This window comes from Bos grunniens, chromosome 9, assembly GCF_055505025.1.
Source record: "Bos grunniens cultivar Pamir isolate PY7600 chromosome 9, Bosgru_T2T1.0, whole genome shotgun sequence".
In the NCBI taxonomy this organism is placed as follows: domain Eukaryota; kingdom Metazoa; phylum Chordata; class Mammalia; order Artiodactyla; family Bovidae; genus Bos; species Bos grunniens.
In genome coordinates, this window is record NC_141173.1 from 70,781,446 (window position 1) to 70,804,098 (window position 22,653).

Below are 22,653 nucleotides of genomic sequence, written 5' to 3' on the forward strand. Positions count from 1 at the left end.
TCTGGCCACAGTGGGCACTAGCCTGCTGAGTAAATGCCACCACCTTTAACAGGGCACAAACTCACATTCAGGGGGCTGCCTCACTCTTTTATGTTCCTGCTGGTCCTGGATGTTTGAATCCATGACCATGCAGTCCCCTCCACCAATGGGCCTAGTCTTTAAAATGATTTGTTGACTTGGGATGCAGACAATACACCTACTTCATTTGTTTTCCCAAGTTCAAAGCCACTGGGAATGTTTCTGTTGTGGTGCTTTTAGAAGATCTGAGACTCATTTGACCAGTCTCCATGGAGTAAATCTTTGACCTTGAATTTGACTTTTGGGAACAGTCAAAGGAAAATTTAGAGCCAAGTTTTTGGGGTGAAAAATATGTGTGACCATGTAATAGTGAAACCTGTTTCTCTTGGGTGGTTTGGTTTGTAAGCTGACTCAAAGGTAATTAAGGGAAAAAAAGAGCTCAATCATGCTTTGAGGGCTTTACTTCTTCCAGATGTCCATTACCCTTTCCACTGAGCTGTCATAATATCCTATGTGTGTCTCTATTATGCATCTATGATTTGAGTTTTAGTTTTTTGTTTACTGCCCTCTCCTCTTGGATCAGACTGGGAGCCACTTGGGAAAGATACACTTTTGTTCATCTTCGATCTTGTTGGAGGCCATCGGCACTGTTGAAAGCCAAGAGACTGAACTGAAGGATTCATTATTGAATGAATGAATGAATCAAAGGACCTAAATGGAAAGCGTCCCAAGATAATTATTTTAAAGGGGACAACAAACACTTTATATCGTAGGCATCCATTCTTATTTAAAAATATATTTGCATATATTCCTGAAATCAAAATGAATTGAAAAATTAATTGATATTGGATTGTATGACTTTCCTTGTTCCCTAACGTCAGCTCCGGTGTTGAAAGTCACTGTTTTCCACTTGACAAGCAAAACTCATTTGTCTGCACACTTGTTGTCTCCCTAACTGATGAGCAAGGAAGTGTAAAAGCTGTAGAATCAAAGGTGAATAAAAATCCACCAAGAATGATAGCCTACTGCTCGTGTCCTAGTTTGAAACAAAATATCAAAGTATTTCAGATATTAAATTTTTTGGTAGCAGCAGCAACCTCAGGATAGCGCAGCGCCGACACTTTGAAGCTTTCGATGTAGAAAGTCACCAATAAATATTTCACAAGAGCAGCAGCTCCACCCCCAATGCCGAAAATCCCAGAAAATTAAATCTCTTATATGTTGTTGCATTTGTAAAATCAGGTGTTTTAAGGTTGGATAGTCCTGAGCAGCGTTAAGTATTCAAGGAATTCTTGAGTGTTTCTACGTAGAAGTGTCTCTTCCCACCCCCCGCGCTGTACCCGATAGCCTCTCTGCTTGTCCATCCAGAAACAGAGGTCCGTCCCGACTCCACTCTCCCGCCTTTGAGAAGCCGCACAGGCTGGCCGCATCCTCCCTGTCCACCCGCTCTATTTTGGGGCCCCATGATCTCATGCCCTCTGCAGACCACACGCTGCAATTCCAGACCAGCCTGCGCCGCGAGGCCACGCAAGGCGATTCCTGCAAGTGTTCGGACGCTGCCTGAGGCGCGAGGTAGGCAAGGCTTGGAGGGGGAGGTTAAAGACACGCCCACGTAAAGGACCCAAAATAACCGACACGCTGAGTGCCCGAAATCAGACAGGAAGCCAAATAATCCGGGGCGTTGAGTTGCTTTCCCCTCACTCGCAGCGCTGGGCGGGCGCCCAGCCAAGGGTCTGGCGGCGAGGGGCGGGCGCGGCGGCGGGCGGGATGGGGCGGGGCCGGCGCGGAGCCTATTAAAGGCGCGGCGGGGCGGCGGGGCCCGAGCGCCCGGGGCCACGATGGAGCGGGACAGTTGCGCTGGGGGCGGGAGCCGCGGCGGCGAGGGCGGGCGCGGCCCCCGAGAGGGCCTGGCGGGGAACGGCCGAGACCCGGGTCCGGGCCGCGCCGCCGAAGCGTCCGGGGAGCCGCAGGCGGCTGCGTCGCTGCTGGCCCCCATGGACCTGGGGGAGGAGCCGCTGGAGAGGGCGGCGCGCGCCCGCCCGGCCAAGGACCCTAACACCTATAAAGTGCTCTCGCTGGTAGGTCCCCGCTGGCCCAGCGCGCGGGAGGGCGGGGAGGGCGGCGCCCGCTCCTGCGCTGCGAGCTTGCGGTCAGCACCCGGGGCCCGGAGAGAGACAGTTGTGTGCCGCTCTTCGTCCCCTTTTGGCTCTCCTCTGCGGGTTTTTATCCGTGCTCATCACCACCGAGCCTTCTCTTCCTCTCGGGGAAATAGCTCACTCTCGCTGGTGTTAATGATGCTCCGAAGGAACCTGTTTATGAAACCAGGCTGTTAAAAATCGTGATCTTTGGAAATCCCACCGCTTTGCCCCAGAGAGTACAAGGCCGTTCGTGGGGAAAGATGACCAACCTGAAAGGTGTTGGTTTTAGGATGATCGACAAAGTTAGGGTTAGGGTTTTTTTTTTTTTTTTTTTTTTTAAATTTAATTTTCTACCTCTTTGGGGATATGCTTTCCTTGTATTAACCGATTCCACTTGAAAGATGTAACAGAGCTCTTTAAGTTGTATCAGGAACTTTAGAAAGTACGCACTTTTTCTCTTGGCTCTGCTTAGGAATTTCTTTGCAGCTGTTCAGAAACCCCATCAATATTCATGTTACGTGAATGTGAAGAGGTGTTTATGATTCGTCGTGCATTCTTCCAACCACGTTTTTTGTTGTTGCAAAAGTACCCACTCGCCCTCTGCCACTTCGCTGGTAAACTTGCAGGATCCACAATCAATTTCAGGAAATGTGGGGGTGGTTTTCCCTTCTACATCTATGGCAGGAAGTACTGGACCCAGAATTCTGGGTTCTTGCTTTCATGGCCTTTATTAATTGCTGGGGCCTCCTATAACGTTCCCCAAACCTCACTTTCTTTAATGTTAAAATGAGGACATCATCTCCATGTGCATCACGTAGGATTATTGTGAGGGTCAGGTGGAACAATGTATGTGGGGAAGTAAATTTGAAAACCACAAGGAGATGTAGTCATTTTATTGTATTATGTGGAAGTGACATTTCCACGTAGAGTGTGCCTTAAACTATATTGTCATTTAACGTTTTATGATTGGACAATGCAGTGTGGAGGACATCTTTTCTGATATTTGAAATCTTTCCTTTCATAAACTTTCCTTTTTCACTGTGTTTTGAGTGTCATGGAGATGATACAGTGCTTTGAGGAACCAACTTTCCTAAAGAGATAGTGTCATATAATTAGTACCTAAAAATAAGCCTAAGATTCAAAGAGTAAGTGTCCCAAACCACATAATGTTTGTATCTCAAGATATATTTTGCATCATATCTCACTATTTAAGAACACCTGATACTTACAAGAACTTAGTCTTTTGAGTCACCATTTTTGTTTTTGTCAGAGGGAAACCTTAGCTTTTGCAGCACTGTTACTTAATATTTTTCAGTTTGGCTCAGGCATTCAATAATTGTACATTGAATCTGTATGTAACTCCCATGTGAAATCACTTCTAAATGCCTATCTGCAGTCTTAAAAGTTTGCTAAATTTTCCAGTTGCTAGATTCAGTTTTAGAATCTTTCCTATTCATTTACCTATAAATCCATAGTAGGTATCAGCAGAGATCTACCTTTGGAACATGAATTTCAGTCTTTGACACCTGCAATCAGCTGGTCAAACAGCATTTGGTTTTACTCTGTTGATACAACTCTGGGCTTTGACATGGAAATTTCTTTAATATTGCTACAAGTAGGACAATCATGAGAATTTTTAACACCATTAGGTGGGGTATTTTGTTGTAACACGTATTGAATTGAAAATAATTCTTACTTCATGCCTTTTGATGAAATACAATGGGCCATTAATATATACCCAAACTCACTGATGTGTTTTTGAAACTCTTAATTAATGGTTTCAGGTGAAAATGAAACCCTGGTGGCTCAGTGGTAAAGAATCCACCTGCCAGTGCAGGAGACGGGTGTTTGATTCCTGGGTTGGGAGGATCCCCTGGAGGAGGGCATACGGCAACCCACTCCAGTATTCTTGCCTAGGAAATCCCGCAGACAGAAGAGCCTGGAGGGCTGCAGTCCATAGGGTCCCAAAGAGTCAGACACGACTGAAGTGACTTGGCACACATGCATGCACGCATCCATTCTTTCCCTTCCCTACTTCCATATCCTTCTTCCTCTAGACTTTCCCAAATGATGCACTTCTAAAGGGAAAAGTCTCCAAAAGGAGCTTGACAGTTGTCACCAAAGAGCTCTGGGGCATGTATTCTAGAGAGAAGCTGCAATTATATCAAGTGGAACATCTGCACACTTTTCATAAAGCTGAAGAAATGGGTTGACTAATTGCATCTGAGGTTGGGATTACGAGAGCCCAACCAGTGAAGGGGTCTTTGGTTTTCATCTAGCAGGATTAACATAAGAATTACCTTCCGGAGAGATAAGCAGGGGCCACGGGACTGTCACATTCTTTCTGAAAGTGCTTCAGATACACTTAAATGCTGGAGGGAAGAGGGAGTGAATGCAGAAGGCACAGTCCTGCCCTGCCTTGGCTTCTCATATGATCCCTAGGCAGACCACAGGCTCTGCTCTGGAGACGCTGGCCCTGGTCTGTGGATGTCCTCATGCCTAGGCACTGAGCCAGGCTGTGGGAAACTCCAGGAGGTCAAACAAATATATGCTTCAGTAGATATGTTAGATCTGAATGCTTTTCCAGGTTCCACATTAAGTTCTGAACTGAAATGCCTGCTTCCACTAAGGTTGTTCCTGGACATTAATTTGAAATAGCTTTCCTGTTCTCTGGTAGGGTTTTCAACCACATTTCAATACACTTCTCTATTCTTCAGTTAGCTCTTCCACAGCATCATTTTGTGTTTGTCACCTTTTGCTGTCCTTATGAATACATATACCTGTGTGTGTTCGTAGGTGGCCTTGTGTGTGGGTGGTGGTGAATGAAGACAACTTTCACCTTTTGATGAAAGAGTTCTTTGTAAGTGGCAGAAGTTTCCCTTGTTTATCAGAAATTTGAGTGTGAAAGTTATTAATTCTGTTAGCTTCTCTCTCCCTTCTTGTAACACATCATCTTATTTCCAGACTACCACCTGGAGAAGAGCTCTGCTGTTAATCCAACTTGAAATTGACATTGCTTTTTGGTTTGTAAAATTTTATATCTGCCCAGCCATAGTTGAGCATTTTATTTCAGAAATGACCAGCACATCTTAGGGTCTAGAAATGTCTCCTGTTTTCCCTTTATGGTGTTTTGTTTCACATGTTCTAATAAAATGTACTCAAGGTTTCTAGGAACTCAGCAAGACATTTGTGTTTACTGCTGGGCCTACGGTACCTCACTGTCAGTGTAAGCTTTTGGTTGAATGAATGCAGTACGTTTTTACTTAGACTGAGTAACACTTTGACTTGGAAGAGGGTAAGCTAGGAAGACTGAACACACAACTATGTACTCATATAGTCAACTGAAAGTCAGGAATCCAAATATAAATGCACTAATTGGGCTTCCTGGTGGCTCAGATGGCAAACAGTCTGCCTGCAATACAGGAGACCTGGGTTTGATCTCTGGGTTGGAAACATCCCCTGGAGAAGGAAATAACTACCCACTCCAGTATTCTTGCCTATAGAATCTCATGGACAGAGGAGCCTGGCGAGCTGCCGTCTATGGGGTTACAAAGAGTCAGACACGACTGAGTGACTTCTGCTGCTAAGTCGCTTCAGTCATGTCTGACTCTGTGCACACCAGGCTCCCCCGTCCCTGGGATTCTCCAGGCAAGAACACTGGGGTGGGTTGCCATTTCCTTCTCCAATATATGAAAGTGAAAAGTGAAAGTGAAGTTGCTCAGTCGTGTCCTACTCTTAGTGACCCCATGGACTTCAGCCTACCAGGTTCCTCCGTCCATGGGATTTTCCAGGCAAGAGTACTGCAGTGGGTTGCCATTGCCTTCTCCAGACTGAGTGACTAAGCACGCAATAAGCACACAATAGAGATGACACTTATATCAATTCAGGGGTAGGATCAAAATGGGAATGTCATTATTTAGCGCATCGCAAGATGGAAGAAGCAGTGAATGAACCACAAACAAAAGTTCCCAACTAAAGTCAGCATACCTAAGAGGCCAGAGGGCCTTCATGATAACTTGGATTCAGAATCAAGATCTAGTCACTGGCCATGCCCTGAGAAAGAAACAGCCCAGGTATGGTGCTCCTGCAGGCACAAGTAAGGTCATCCTTCAGGTACAAATGAATCTCCTTTGCTTATGCCAAGGCCTCTTCTGTGACTTTGCTGTCACATCCCAAATTCCATTTTTGTGTGGTTCTTTTAGGGATCTGTTATCTTCAGCATTGCTTTATATGACTTCCTTTCCTTCTGATTTGAGTCAGATTCTAGTCTTACTCTCTCTCATCATTTATATTTCAGCTGTTTCTACTTCATGTGGCCTCTTAGGAATACACAGGTGCCCTTTCAACCTTTTTGTGTTTTTCCAATCTATTCCCTCTACTTTTTTGTTGCCTCTAGGCTCTCAGTTTTGCCATCTCCTGCCACATCACATCCTAATCATGACTCTGAAGAGAATCTCTGGAACTATATTGATAGACCTCATGCATTTTCTATAATAAAGAACTGGGGACCAATAACCTTTTTAGAATATTTATAGATTTTTTTTTAATCAGCTTCTTATCTTCCTCCAGGTAATTCTTTTTTTCCCCTCCAATTTAAGTATTAAAGGCAAATGAAAGTAGTTTTAAATTCAGTTTTGTTTTTGAGTCTGATAAATTTCATTGCCAACTATCTGTGTCACTGTTAAGACATAGAAAATGTATTTCATCTATATAATGGACATTTTAGAGAAGCCAAATAACTTATTCATGATTCACGGCTTTTTAGAGTAGAGAGAAGGGGGAAAGCCACTTCAACTTTTAAACAACTTAGGAACAAAAACCTTTTGAAATACAACTTGTAATTAGAGATCTGCCTGTGGTTAAGATAAACATGCTTCCATCAACCATGAACTATACCCCAAACAACAAAAAATAAACAAGAAACCTTTTAGCAAATGAGACCAAGCAGAACATAGATTACCCTTGTTAGTCTAAGCTCTGTGCAACAAGAACTGATATTCAGAAGGCTGACCAATATGAAAACCCTTTGACATCAAACAAAAGGTAAGTTATGTATTTACCAAGGAAAGAAAGCATCAGTTCAGTTCAATGGCTCAGTTGGATCTGACTCTTTGCAACCCAATGGACTGCAGCACCCCAGTCCTCCCTGTCCATCACCAACTCCTAGGGTTTACTCAAACTCATGTCCATTGAGTCGGTGATGCCATACAGCTATCTCATCCTCTTTTGTCCCCTTATCCACCCGCCTTCAATCTTTCCCAGCATTAGGGTCTTTTCCACTGAGGCAGTTCTTCGCATGAGGTGGCCAAAGTACTGGAGTTTCAGCTTCAACATCAGTCCTTCCAGTGAATATTCAGGACTGATTTCCTTTAGGATGGGTTGGTTGGATCTCCTTGGAGTGCAAGGGACTCTCAATTGTCTTCTGCAACACCACAGTTCAAAAGCATCCATTCTTCGGCACTCAGCTTTCTTCATAGTCCAACTCTCACATCCATACATGACTACTAGAAAAACCATAGCTTTGACTAGATGGACCTTTGTTGGCAAAGTAATGTCTCTGCTTTTTAATGTTTTGTCCAGGTTGGTCATAACTTTTCTTCCAAGGAGTAAGCATTTTTAAATTTCATAGCTGCAGTCACCATCTGCAGTGATTTTGGAGTCCAAAAAAGTAAAGTCTGTCACTGTTTCCACTGTTTCCCCATCTCTTTGCCATGAAGTGATGGGACTGGATGCCATGATCTTAGTTTTCTGAATGTCGAGTTTTAAGCCAACTTTTTTACTCTTCTCTTTTACTTTCATCAAGAAGCTATTTAATTCTTCTTCTCTTTCTGCCATAGGGTGGTGTCATCTGCGTATCTGAGGTTATTGATATTTCTCCTGGCAATCTTGATTCCAGCTTGTGCTTCATCCAGCCCAATGTTTCTCATGATGTACTCTGCATTTAAGTTAAAAAAGCAGGGTGACAATATACAGCCTTGACCTACTCCTTTTCCTATTTGGAAGCTGTCTGTTGTTCCATGTCCAGTTACAACTTGCTTCCTGACCTACATATAGGTTTCTCAAGAGGCAGGTCAGGTGGTCTGGTATTCCCATCTCTTTCAGAATTTTCCACACTTTATTGTGATCCACACAGGCAAAGGCTTTGGCATAGTCGATAAAGCAGAAATAGATGTTTTTCTGGAACTCGCTTGCTTTTTAGATGATCCAGTGGATGTTGGCAATTGATCTCTAGTTCTCTGCCTTTTCTAAATCTAGCTTGAACGTTGGGATGTTCACAGTTCATGTACTATTGAAGCCTGGCTTGAAGAATTTTGAGCATTACTTTACCAGCATGTGAGATGAGTGCACTTGTGTGGTATTTAGAGCATTCTTTGACATTGCCTTTCTTTGGGACTGGAATGAAAACTGACCTTTTCCAGTTCTGTGGCCACAGCTGAGTTTTCCAATTTGCTGGCATGTTGAGTGCAGCACTTTCACAGCACCATTAAACTTTCAGGATTTGAAATAGCTCAACTGGAATTCTATCACCTCCACTAGATTTGTTCATAGTGATGCTTTCTAAGGCCCACTTGACTTCACATTCCAGGATGTCTGGCTCTAGGTGAGTGTATCTTGGTTGTGAAGATCTTTTTTGTACAGTTCTTCTGTGTATTCTTGACACCTTTTCTTAATATCTTCTGCTTCTGTTAGGTCCATACCATTTCTGTTCTTTATTGTGCCCATCTTTGCATGAAATGTTCCCTTGGTATCTCTAATTTTCTTGAAGAGATCCCTAGTCTTTCTAGGGATTCTATTGTTTTCCTCTATTTCTTTGCCTTGATCACTGAGGAAGGCTTTCTTATTTCTCCTTGCTTTTCTTTGGAACTCTGCATTCAAATGGATATATCTTTCCTTTTCTCCTTTGCCTTTCGCTTCTCTTCTTCTCACAGCTATTTGCAAGCCCTCCCCAGACAGCCATTTTTCTTTTTTGCCTTTCTTTTTCTTGGGGATGGTCTTGTTCCCTGCCTCCTGTACAATGTCATGAACCTCTGTCCATAGTTCTTCAGGCACTCTGTCTATCAGATCTAATCCCTTGAATCTATTTCTCACTTCCACTGTATAATCATAAGGGATTTGATTTAGATCATACCTGAATGGTCTAGTGGTTTTCCCTATTTTCTTCAATTTAAGTCTGAATTTGGCAATAATGAGTTCATGATCTGAGCCACAGTCAGCTCCCAGTCTTGTTTTTGCTGACTGTGTAGAGCTTTTCCATCTTTTATAATAATATATTTAAAAGAGCTTTTCAAAAGAATGACCAGAATGTTCTGATAAATTTTAACTGGAACATTCTGTTTCCTGAGTATTTTAGTTATTTCATATTCTGTGACAAGAATTAAGATAGCATCAATAGTACTTTTCCTTTTATCCTCCCGCTTTGGGAATAATGTTTGGTGGAAGAGTAGGTGGTAAAAGTTCAGATGATTATGTTCACATAGAACCTTGCACTTTCAGAAGCATTTTCTTGTTTCTTTTTAATTGACCCTTGTCATATCAGCCACTCTGAAATAGCAAAGTATGGTTACAGATAAGGAAACTGAGGCTCCCAGAAGTGAATGAATTCTTTATTAGGGTGCGTAGGTTCCAGCTGGGAAGTGTTAGGACCATAGACTCGTGGGCTGCATTCCCAGACATTGATTTTTATGAGGTCATGAGGGTGAAACTCTGATGATGGGATTAGTGGCCTTGTTAAAAGGGAGAGAGAAAGAGGAGATCTGAGCAAACATGCCCATCCATAGAGGAAAGACCGTGTGAAGACACAGTGAGAAGACAACCATCTGCAAGCCAGGAAAATAGCCCCACCAGCAAACTAATCTATCACCTCCTTAATCTTGGACTTCTGGTGCCGAAGAATTTATGCTTTTGAGCTGTGGTTTTGGAGAAGACTCTTGAGAGTCCCTTGGACTGCAAGGAGATCCAACCAGTCCATTCTGAAGGAGATCAGCCCTGGGATTTCTTTGGAAGGAATGATGCTAAAGCTGAAACTCCAGTACTTTGGCCACCTCATGCTAAGAGTTGACTCATCAGAAAAGACTCTGATGCTGGGAGGGATTGGGGGCAGGAGGAGAAGGGGACGACAGAGGATGAGATGGCTGGATGGCATCACTGACTCGATGGACGTGAGTCTGAGTGAACTCCGGGAGTTGGTGATGGACAGGGAGGCCTGGCGTGCTGCGATTCATGTGGTTGCAAAGAGTCGGATACGACTGAGCAACTGAACTGAACTGAACTGAGCCTCTACAGCTGTGAGAAGTGCATTTCTGTCACTTAAGGCACCCAACCTGTGGCACTTTGTTTTAGCAATTTGAACAGATTAAGATAGGAAGGGACCCAAGAAATCTTTTAGACAAGTACCTCAAGTTATTCAGATGTAGTTGGTTCATTTACTCCACGTATAGAAACAGTGGGTTACCTTTATAGGCAAAAGTCACATCATTTGTGAGTAGAGGACTATGATAACTGAAAGGACATTTAACCACAGATTTTTATGCTGGACTAATGACACACCCCCTCTCCCCCATTCATTTTCCTTTTATCAGTGGGAAGTCAATAATCATGTTATTGTGAGCCTCCAATGTATACCAATTTTGGGGAAAGTGACTTTCCTCTTCTTAATTTGAATTTTCTTCTTAATACATCTTTAGATGTGCTAGAACAGGGAAGTAGAGTCATGGTAGTCATTTTGGAGTGAGTGAATTTTCGCTAGCTCATCTCATTTTGGGTCAGTTATTTTCTCACCATTTCTTAGGAATTGACACAGCTTTAGGTGCAAATATCCTACCGCTGTGGTTTGAGTCCTAAAGATCATTCTATCTTGGTTTTCAGGAAATAGTCCTGAGAAAGTAGCTTGTTCTCAGAGCTGGTATCTTCTTTTGATACACTTTTTGGTGTTAATAAGCATCTGGAGCCTTTTGTCTCTCTGAAGACAGAGGGAGAACTGAAAAACTCAACAGCTTTGTAAATGATGCTGTGATACAATAAATAAATTTAACCATCATTATGAGACTTTTTTTCCCCAAATAGTTTCATATTACTCCAGATTACCTGTAAGTGATTTTGGATAAAATTTCGAGGCAAAAGGCAACACAGGTAGAACAGTTTCAGCCAAAATATTTCAAGCAGCAGTTCTCAAAATGTGGTCTGTAGATCTCTGAGGAGCCCTGAGAGTCTTTCAGAGGGACTGTGTGTCTAAACCATTTGAACAATGATGGACATTATTTGGGCTTCCCCGGTGGCTCAAATGGTAAAGAATCTGCCTGCGATGTGGGAGACCTGGGTTTGATCCCTGGGTCGGGAAGACCCCCCAGAGGAGGGCTTGGCCACCCAAGTACTATTGCCTGGAGAATTCCTATGGACAGAGGAGCCTGGCAGGCTGCAGTCCATGGGGTTGCGGAGAGTTGGACACGACTAAGCGACTAAGCACAGACATTATTTGCGCTTTGCACTGTGCTGCCGTTTACACCGCGTGAAAACCGCTTGCACCTCAGTGGGAATGAGGGCAGTGGCACCAATTGTACATGTCCTCTTGCATTTGCAACTAAAACCAGAAAAGCCAGTTTCATGTAATGAAGCCATAAAAATGTCCTCAATAGAGCAGATTTCATTATATCAACCTAAATTGCCTGCCTTGTTAGTATTCTGTGTGACACAATTGGAAGTCTGCCGTTAGCATGTCTGCTGCAGACTGAAGTATTGTTGTTTCTGGAGGAAAAGCAGTCGTGTTGTTATTTGAGTTGTGAGCTGAACCAGCTGCCTTTTTTGACGAGAGGGAAATACCATTTTTATTTGAAAGAGCAACTGACAAACTGGTTATTCAGACTTGGGTATTTGGCCCACATTTTCTCAAAAACGAATAGTGTCAGCTTGTCACTTCCAGGGAAACAAGGTACCTGCCACCTGTAATAAAATCCAGCCTTTTAGGTAAAAATTGAAATTTTGGAGAATTTGATTCTGCCATTGTAAGTTTGACAGCATCAAAATCCTTAAAGACTTTTCTGATGAAACCGATGGAGATAGTAAGGGATATGACTTTTTTCATAGGCTATAATGATATGTGTCAATGCTTGGAAGAATACATAGCTCAGTGGACCAATATTTTCCAAGGGACCAATGGATGATTTACAAAAATATGTATGGGTGTAATTTCTAATCAAAGTACAAGATAGTATAATGGGTTTTAATGTAACAATTAATATTATTTCAAGTTTGATGTTGCGTTTTTCCTTTAAGAAATTACAGCCCATCAATAGATGAACAGATACAGAAATTGTGGTACGTGTGTAAAATGGAATATTACTCAGCTATAAAAACGAACATATTTGAGTCAGTCCTAATGAGGTGGATCAACCTAGAGCCTATTATACAGAGTGTAGTAAGTCAGAAAGAGAAAGACAGTTATTGTATATTAATACATGCATGTGGACTCTAGAATCTAGAAAGATGGTACTGATGAATCTGTTTGTAGGGCAGTAGTGGAGACGCAAACATGGAGAATAGACTGTGGACACAGTGGGAGTAGGAGTGGGTGAGATGAGAGAATAGCATGGAAATATGCATTGCCATGTGTAAAATAGATAGGAGGTGGGGACTTGTTGTGTGACACAGGGAGCTCAACTCAGTGCTCTGTGACAGCCTAGATGGGAAAGGGATTCAGGAGGGAGGGGACATATGTATGCCTGTGGCTGATTCATGTTGATGTGTGGCAGAAACAAACACAATATTGTAAAGCAATTATCCTTCAATAAAAACAAATATATTCAAAAACAAGAAATTATAGGCCATAAAATTTTGGTGTCATTTTAAAGAAGGATGTGCACAATTATCTGAGAAGGCTTTTTAGGGTCCTCAGTAATTTGTAAGAATATAAAGTGATTCTGAGATCAAAAGTTTTGAGAATATTTACTTTAAGGAAAGGTGTACATTCAGTACTATTTTGAGAACTAGGGAAAGAGGGAAAGGAAATTAAGACATATAAAAAGAATCAGCTATGTACAATAATTTTATCTTTATTTAGGTAAGGTCCTTTATTGATTTCAAAATATTGATACTTTTTTATGTCTTTTTTTAAATTTTTTTAAATTTTATTTTATTTTTAAACTTTACATAATTGTAGTAGTTTTGCCAAATATCAAAATGAATCCATCACAGGTATACAGGTGCTCCCCATCCTGAACCCTCCTCCCTCCTCCCTCCTCCCTCCCCATACCATCCCTCTGGGTTGTCCCAGTGCACTAGCCCCAAGCATCCAGTATCGTGCATTGAACCTGGACTGGCATCTCGTTTCATACATGATATTTTACATGTTTCAGTGCCATTCTCCCAAATCTTCCCACCCTCTCCCTCTCCCACAGAGTCCATAAGACTGTTCCATACATCTGTGTCTCTTTTGCTGTCTCGTACACAGGGTTATTGTTATCATCTTTCTAAATTCCATATATATGCGTTAGTATACTGTATTGGTGTTTACTTTTTCATCTACTACCTGGTTTGGTCCAAACCACAGCTCTGTCATTATCTTCATGTTAGAGATGAAAAAGATCATACTTAGAGAAAGTTGGGGAGCTTTCCAAGATCACAAAACTAATAATTCTGTTAATCTCATTGCTATAGCTTATTGACAAATGAAGTTAGACAAAATTGGATTTAAAGTATTGTTATTAGCTGTTTGAAGGTATGGAAACAACTTAAATTTCCTGAATATCAGCTTCCATAATCATTAGGTAGACTTCATAAAACTCTGTTAGGTGTTAGGAGAATTAAGTTAGATACAGTTTACAAAGTGGCACATAGTATGACTTGAATAAATAGTCATTTTTCATGTTATTATTGAAAGCTGCAGTATTACTGATTTTTGTTTTCTTACTCAGAAGATACTTACATCTTTGCAAGTGTGGTCTGCAGACTAGCATATCAGAGTCATCTCCTTGGAACTTATACAAAATGCAGAATTTTGGGGCCCACCCTAGACCTACCATACTAGAATCTGCATTTTCACAACCTCCAGGGGTCTCTCTGCACATTGAAGTTTGAGGGGCTGAACTCCATAGGTATACCAACCTGAATTTCTTTAGCTGGGGGTTCCAAACAACCCTTGTCCTGCCATTGACTTCACACATAATGTTCTGATTAAAAAACAACTAAATGTTCTTTAATGACCTCAACTGTGTTGGCATTGGGTGGAAGTGGTGGTGCTGCTGGTGACATTTGTCCCTTTCCTTTTTTGAAGTTAAGAGGCACATTGATTAAAGTTGCCCCATTGCCTGTCATGCGTACAGAACATTGCATGCAGTCTCTTACTGTCCTTCCTGTGCGTGTTTTCCCTCTCCTAGGAGTCTACCTCTGCTCCTATTGGTTTCTTTAATTGTGTTTCCTTACTGTACCCTGGGCTTGTCCTTTAATTGTTCTTTAATTCTCTAAGCTACCAGTCTTCTGGCCTTGCTGTGGTCTGATAACATGCCCATGTTCTTTCCAGTTCAGCTCTTCATCTATCAGAATTTCAAGTAGATTTCACTTTACATTGCTCCATCAGTAGAACTCTTTAATTCAAAGTTTCCACTGCAGTGCCTTCTCAACAATCCACAATATACTTGACACAATACCAAAACAAAGGAATCTTAGATCAGGGCTTTTTCAGGTGGTGTTGAATCAGGTTCAACATTCTTGGCACAGAGTTTATTCCATAATACTTCATCTTTCAAACACATATGCTTTTTATAAAGTGCCACCCAACACCATTTAGATTAGAATCTTTTGGAGACCAGGAGAAACAGGTGAATGAAGTATATTCAGGTGGGAAGGTGGAAAGGGTGTGGATTAAGAGCATTGTAAATAGACTATGTTATTCTTATCTGTTTTTGGATTAACTAGAGAAATAAGTACAGAACAACTCTGCTTGTACGGTATTTATTTAAATACCTTACTGATCGGCTCACGGGAAGTAAATGTTAAGAATGTTGACAGAGGAAGGTGTAATTATGCCTGTGTCATTTTGGGGAAACTTTCAAAGAAAAAGAGAACATTGATTTTTCTGGGAAGACAGTCAAAGATCTTGAGAGACAGGCATCATGTAAAGAGTCCTAGACTCAGAGTCACGAGAATAATTTGCTGTGTGACCTTTGAGCAGTTGTTCTGCTCTCTCTGACCATAGCTGAGTGTTTTGGATTAGGTGGGTTTCTTCTAGGTTTAAAAATCTTTGTATGGACAGCTTATAATATTTTCCTTTTGTTATAAGGATACTACATACTGCAGGAAGTTCAGAAAGTACAAAAAAGTATAAAGGAGAAAATAAAAATTGTGTATGTGCTATTATCTGGTGTTAATGTTTTGTTCCCTCAGAACTTTTCTGTGTGTGTATTATTTTTTTTAAACAAAAATGGAATCATGCTGCTGCATATACTCTTCTATATGTGTTTTAAGCTTGTATTTCCCTTATGAGATTTTCCTATTGCTAGATAGCTTTTTACTGCACCTTTCATGAATGGAATTTTGAGAATTTTATCAACTTTAGTTCATGGGGTAATCTTTGAAAGCATCTCTGCTCATACCTCAGACATAATCATTCTGCAAGAATTTAAATATTTTTTAAGACACAGTTTTTTCTTTTTAATGAATTTATTTAGTTGGAGGCTAATTACTTTACAATATTGTAGTGTTTTTTTGCCATACATTGACATAAATCAACCATGGGTGTACATGTGTCACCCACCCTGAACCCCCTCCCACCTCCCTCCCCATGCCCTCCCTCTGGGTTGTCCCAGTGTGCTGGCTTTGAGTGCCCTGTTTCATGCATTGAATTTGGACTGGTGATCTATTTCACATATGGTAATATACATGTTTCAATGCTATTCTCTCAAATCATCCCACCCTTGCCTTCTCCCACAGAGTCCAAAAGTCTGTTCTTTATATCTGTGTCTCTTTCGCTGTCTTGCATATAGGGTCATTGTTACCATTTTTCTAAATTCCATATATATGCATTAATATACTGTATCGGTGTTTTTCTTTCTGACTTACTTCACTCTGTATAATAGGCTCCAGTTTCATCCACCTAATTAGAACTGATACAAATGCATTCTTTTTAATAGCTGAGTAATATTCCATTGTGTATATGTACCACAACTTTCTTATCCTTTCCTCTGCCAATGGACATCTAGGTAGCTATTATAAACAGTGCTGCAGTGAACATTGGGGTACACGAGGACACGGTTTTTGTTTAATTCATCCCTCAACTCCATCTCCATTGTCTTTGTTTCTTCTTATGGTTTGATTATTAGTTTTCTGAAAATAATGACTTCTTTGAACTGTATTTCCACTCTGAATTTCCCAGGTACTGCCACAGCACATGTGGGAAAATGTGTGCTCCTAAATGCAGTGGTCTTTTTAGCCTTATTTTTCATTACTCCAGTAACAGTGTTACCACTCGAGGGTTTAGCTTATACCTTCATGGATTCAGAGCAGTCCTGTACAGACCTGAGACAAATGTATGTAGCCATTTATCAGTCAATATTTGTCGAGCATGCAGATCAGACTCATCACATGGTATGTGTTTGTTGAATTCCTGCATGACTTTACTGAGTTTACTCTTTGTCTGACCCTAGGTTAAGCCCTTTATCTCCTTACTTGGTGTAGTTGTGTAAGGCAGGAGGGAGCAAATGTGTTGGCTGGTGAGTGAGCCTAGTCTGGGACTCACATCTCAAGGGACTCTGTGTCTCATATGTTATTAGGGGACTTGCACATCTTATAGGCATAACTTGGATTTAGGGATTCAAAGGGTTCAGGTTATTTTTCAGCTTCTGCTCTGGTGGTATTTTACCAATTTTAAAGAATCATAGAGGACCTCAAGATGCCTATCTCATAAATGTCCAGCTCTGTTGCAAAAAAAAAAAAAAAAACAAACCCAGAAACCTACATTACAGCTCAGACGTGTACTGTTCTCCAGATGCACTTTGTAGAGATCATTTCTGTTTTTCACCCCAGAAGTGGCCTTTCACCTGCTTTTTTCTCATCCAACACCAGGCACCCCCTGGAATCCAGCTCATCTTCCCAGAGGAAACACTCTTTTACTGCTCTTTGGCCTGTGTCCCTTGTCCCTGAATGACTCAATTTCCGTTCAAAGGGCCATAGAGCTTAGTGGTTAAGGCCCAGATTGCTGGAGTTGAATCATTTCTCTGTCCATAACTGCTGTGTATGCCTGGGCATAGGGTTTCCCAGATGCCGCTAGTGGTAAAGAATCTGCCTGCTAGTGCAAGAGACATAAGAAACACGGGTTCAGTCTCTGGGTTGGGAAGATCCTCTGGAGGAGGAAATGGCAACCCACTCCAGTATTCTTGCCTGGAGAATCCCATGGTTAGAGGAGCCTGGCGGGCTACAGTCCATAGGGTTGCAGAGAGTCAGACGTGATTGAAATGACTTGGCATCCTTGGGCACAGTCCCTTAATTTCTTTGTGCTTTAGTCACCTCACCTGTAAATTGGAAATAGGAATTGTAGTTACCTTGCAGATTTGTTTTGAGGATTAAGTGAATTAACCTATGTAAACTAGTTAGAAAAGTGCCTGAAAGATAGTAGATGCTAGATTAGGGGTTATTATGATGACAGCTAATAACTTATTCAACAAATAATTAGAGTTCCTATTGTGTGAGCAGTAATGGTTAAAAGGCTAGGAGCTAATTGGTAGTGAGGGGAGAGGAGAGACTTACTCCTTGTTCTCAGGGCCATCCCCGTAGGACTGGATGTTTATGAAAGAATCCTCCAGGATTGTTTCTCACCGCACCTATGACTGGTGCTGCCTAGAATATGCAGGCCTGTGAAACGAGATAGTCAGAGAGGTGTAAGAAGGTGTCCAGGAGGAAGTGATGGGCAAACAGCAATGGGTTCTGAGAGGCAACGGCAGCATGTACAAAGGGGCTGAGGTAACAAGGATGTGGTGTGACCCAGAATCGGGAGCTGACCAGGTTGCTGGTGGACAGAAAGATATGTGGTGGATAAAGAGACAGGAAGGGTAGTCAGGGGCCAGGTCCAGGCAGGGCCTTGCAAACCATCTCAGGGCTTTGGAGTTTTGCTTTTAAGAGCAATTGGGAATCACTGAAATGTTTTTTTCTGTTTGGTTTTGTTTCTATTTTTGCTCATAGTAACAAAGTCTCATTTATGTTTTGGAAAGGTCATTTTAGCTTTAAGTGGCAGGAACAAATTAAAGAGAGTATGTTGCCTGTAGAAAGAGCACTATCTTCTTTTTTTACTTGGCTATTTCATAACTATTTACTTTCTCTTTCCTACTGGATTTTTAAGTTTTACATGTGGCTATGCAAGTTAAAATTTGCACAAATTAAAGTTAAATAGCGTAAAAAATAATTCAGTCCTTCGTCACACTGGCCACTTTTCAAGTGCTAGCAGTGATGTGCGGGTACCACCCTGAAGGTCAGCACAGACAAAGGCAACACTTTATCATCTTAAAAAATTATATTGCATAATGTTGACGACTGTAATATCATAGGGCTTCCCCCCGCCACTATTATGGTCTTTTCCCAGGAAGTAATAATGAAAATGTACATAGAACAAATGTTCTTTGCTGAAGAAATGTTTGTTAGAACAAAATTAATTGCTTAAGAGGGGTATGTTGTGAATGTTCTTACAAGTATAATTTTAAGATTCCTTATCCAATGAATGCATGTAATTGAGTTGACTTAAGCCAGGATATACATGTTAAAAGGCGACCTTTCTGAAATTCTGGTTGCCTCCGAAATTATAAGCCCATGTATCCATTACCAGATTTTAAGCTCTGCCTTTAATTTGTCACTGTAATTGCGATTGAGTGTGATTGTGATAGAGTGTTATGATTGAGTGCCACTGGGTCTTCACAGAAAGTGAGGGGTCACTTTTAAGCTCTCTGTTAACCCCATTCTCTGTCCTCAGGAGGAATGACCAAAAATCTTCTGGAAGTTATCTTTTTGTTATCTATTTCCACTGCTCATTTTTCAAGAATAAATGCAGGGAATGCTAGTCATTCCAAAAAATAGTTCCGAAAAAAGCTAGAAATAAATCACATAAACTGAACATGATGTTCTGTCTGCTTTATTTTATTTCTTCATCTCTGACCCACCACCTGAATTGGCAGGTACCTGCCTAGGCTATGGCACCCCACTCCAGTACTGTTGCCTGGAAAATCCCATGGACGGAGGAGCCTGGTAGGCTGCAGTCCATGGGGTCGCCAAGAGTCAGACACGACTGAGCGACTTCACTTTCACTTTTCACTCTCATGCATTGGAGAAGGAAATGGCAACCCACTCCAGTGTTCTTGCCTGGAGAATCCCAGGGACGGGGGAGCCTGGTGGGCTGCTGTCTATGGGGTCGCACAGAGTCGGACACGACTGAAGTGACTTAGCAGCAGCAGCAGCACAGCACTTCACCTCTTAGTCCATCCCCTGCCTAAGGGTGGGAGGGGCTGTCCTGTACCATTAATAAGCTAGTTTGTTCTCTTTCCTGTCTCATGAACTTAACAACACTAAAATCACTTAATACTACTTTTATTTAGTGAGTCATGTCTTTCTTGATTGTAAGTTCTAAAGAAACAAATCATTTTCAGGATTATTTTAACAATGCTTTTTTCCCCCCTGCCTCCTTGAATCCAGCTGAAGCAAGATCTAATTAAAATATGTTCTGCATCTAGGAAACTGAGAATTAAAAACAAGTGAACTGTCAAAATGGGAAGTTCTTTGCCTGTATTAAATGTAACTTCATTTATGCCTTGGGGTGTGTGTATGTGTGTGTCCGATGTCTAATTATTTACTATGCAGCTAGGGTCCAGTTAGAAAAATTAAATCCATACCTGGTAATTGAATCTAGAGAATTTAGTATAAGAAACCAGTTACAGAGGTGTTGGAAGAGCTGAAAGCTGAGCAGGATGGTGTGGCAATGAGGCAACCCACGGAAGAGTAACAGAAGGAAGCTTATACTACCTTGAAGGCAAGAAAGACAAAGGGAAAAGCTGATGAAACATGGAGCTGGCAGCCAGGAGAGAATCGGAAACCCTGGAGAGATGAAGCCTCTGCTGAGCGGTCCTGTCTGAGGCAAGGAGAACAGGGAACGTGTATTCTGACTGTATTTCCAACCATCCCCTCTCCCCCGCACCCCACATCTTCTGTCGGTTTCCCTGGTGTGATGCTGGAGTCAGGGAGCCCAGGTAATATAATTAGTTAAGATGTCTTTTCTCTGAGGTAGAAGCACAGGAAAAAGGCAGGGTCAGAGTTTGGGTTTCTCAGGAAACAGAGATGGAGGCTTGCACACCAGGGGTTTCATCGGGTTTGCTCTTGAGATCAGCTCCTGGGGAAGGGAAGGGACTGTGGGGAAGGTGAGGTGAGCTGTGATGCGGTCTCTCCATGGAGGCAGTTCTTTCTGGCCTGAACCCTTAGAGCCATTGAAGAGGGAGCAGTCTTTCCTGGGGGAGGGGTGTGGCCTTGGGTAAATGCTCTCTTTAGCTGAGACAGTTCTTGTCCGGTGGTACCCCCAACTCCCAGAGGAGTAATTCCTTCTTATTTGAAGGGGAATCCAGGCAGCTTATCACAGTCTCTGCTACTGACAGGGGGCAGATATGAAACCATGTTTGCACATTGTTTATTTTTTTAAATCATATGGTACTGAAATGTATGAAGTGGAAGTACAGCTTTCTCACTTAACAATATCATATATTGTTTAAATATTTCCATGTCCCAACCTATCACTCTATTAAAAAAAATATATACTTTAACGATTTATTGATAAAATAAGAAATGCTTATCAAATAGTATTACATGTGAAAAGAAAAAAGTCACTTTATATATAAAGTGACTTTTCAATTGAAAAAATTATAGAATAATTTCTCAAGTATGTAAATATATACATTTGTGTGTGTATATATATATAATATATGCATATATATAAATACATGTGTAAAAATGCACACATATATATATGTATATATACGTGCATTTTTTAAAAAGTAAAGGAAAATAGATCAATGTTTTTAAGTAGTGGAAATTTTGTAGTGGAATAATATGGATTCTTGCATATTTCTTTTTTCAATAAACTTTTTAGTTTTAGAATAGTTTTGGATTTACTTAAAAGTTGCAAAGCTAGTACAGAGTTTTCACATGTCACACACCAGTTTCCCTGTCTTTAGCATCTTATACTAGTATAGTGCATTTGTCACAACTACTGAACTAATATGGATGTGGCCCTATTAACTAAAGTACAAACTTTGTTCGTATTTCCTTAGTTTTTTTGTGATGTCCTTGTTTGTCGTTCCGGTGTCCCATCCAGGAATACCAGGTTATGTTTCGATGTTATGTCTAGTTAGGTTCCTTTTGGCTAGGTTTCTCAGACATTCTCAGACTTTCTTTGTTTTTGATTAACTGGACAGTTTCAAGGAGAACTGGTCATGTATTTTGGGGAATGTCTAATGTTTTTCTCATGATGAGATTGGGATTATGTGCTTTTGGGAGGCAGACCACAGAAGTGAAGTGTCATGCTGAACACATCATATCAAGATTCTATGCTATTAATATGACTTCATCGTTGATGATGTTAACTTTAATTACCTGACTGAGGTAGTGTTTATGAGAGTTTTCCACCTCAAAAATACTCTCTTGTGTCTTTCCGTTCTGTACTCTTTGGAAGGAAGTCACTATGTCCAGCCCACACTTAAAAAGTAGAGAGTTAGATTTCACTCTCAGGGTGGAGTATCTGCATAAATTGTTTGGAATTCTTCTGTACTGGAGATTTGTTTATTCTTCCCCACATATTTATCTATTCAATCATTTATTTGTATCAGTATGAACTCATTAATATTTATTTTATACTTTGTATCATAACCTAATAATGCAGTGGCTATACTTTTGCTCAAACTGTTCCAGCTTTGGCCTTTGAGAGTTGGCTTCCATGTCCCTCTGACACACCCACATGGTTGTGTGTGTGTGTCTTTAGTACTCCCTTACTTTCTGGTGCTAAAAGATGAGTCTAAAAGTCTGAAGCTTCATCACACATAGTTACAATTTTTTTTCTTGTGATGAGAATTTTCAAGACTGACTGTCTTAGCAACTTTCAAATATACATTTTAGTATTCTCAATTATGGTCATGATTTTTCTTTTTCTTTTCCAGCACTTATTACTTATTTTAGAAATGGAAGTTTATACCTTTTGTCATACCCAATGATTGTGTGTGTGTGTGTGTGTGTATAGCCTTCCCTTACTTTCTAGTACAAGAGCCTGAGTTTTAGGCTCCTCTTGTCCTATTTTTTCCCCCTAAATGTTTACTAATCTCTTGATACTCTAAAACTCATGAATATAACCCACTTCTTCACCTGAAAATTAGAAGTGGACTTGTGTAACTGTGTATACCTGAGCTCTCTGTGCATTTACCAAAGGAAGAAAAGTATACATCATACCACTCACATCTCCATATCACTCTAGGGAGTAGTTTGTAGACATTTC

At 41.1% G+C, this 22,653-nt stretch overlaps 1 protein-coding gene across 4 annotated transcripts in view; it reads left to right on the plus strand.

Moving 5' to 3' along the window:
• The first annotated feature begins 1,368 nt into the window (after positions 1-1,368).
• The window catches only part of ENPP1 (ectonucleotide pyrophosphatase/phosphodiesterase 1), a 74,453-nt gene continuing 53,168 nt past the window's right edge, over positions 1,369-22,653 (plus strand). For 2 of the 4 annotated variants that reach the window (XM_086316542.1, XM_086316544.1), the window contains exon 1: positions 1,840-2,096. In XM_086316542.1, coding sequence (XP_086172668.1) covers positions 1,857-2,096 — 240 coding nt within the window. In that variant the 5' untranslated portion in view covers positions 1,840-1,856. Of the gene's footprint in view, positions 1,591-1,839; positions 2,097-22,653 lie in introns of those variants that run through there. The other 2 variants (XM_086316543.1, XM_086316545.1) reach the window with 2 other exon arrangements.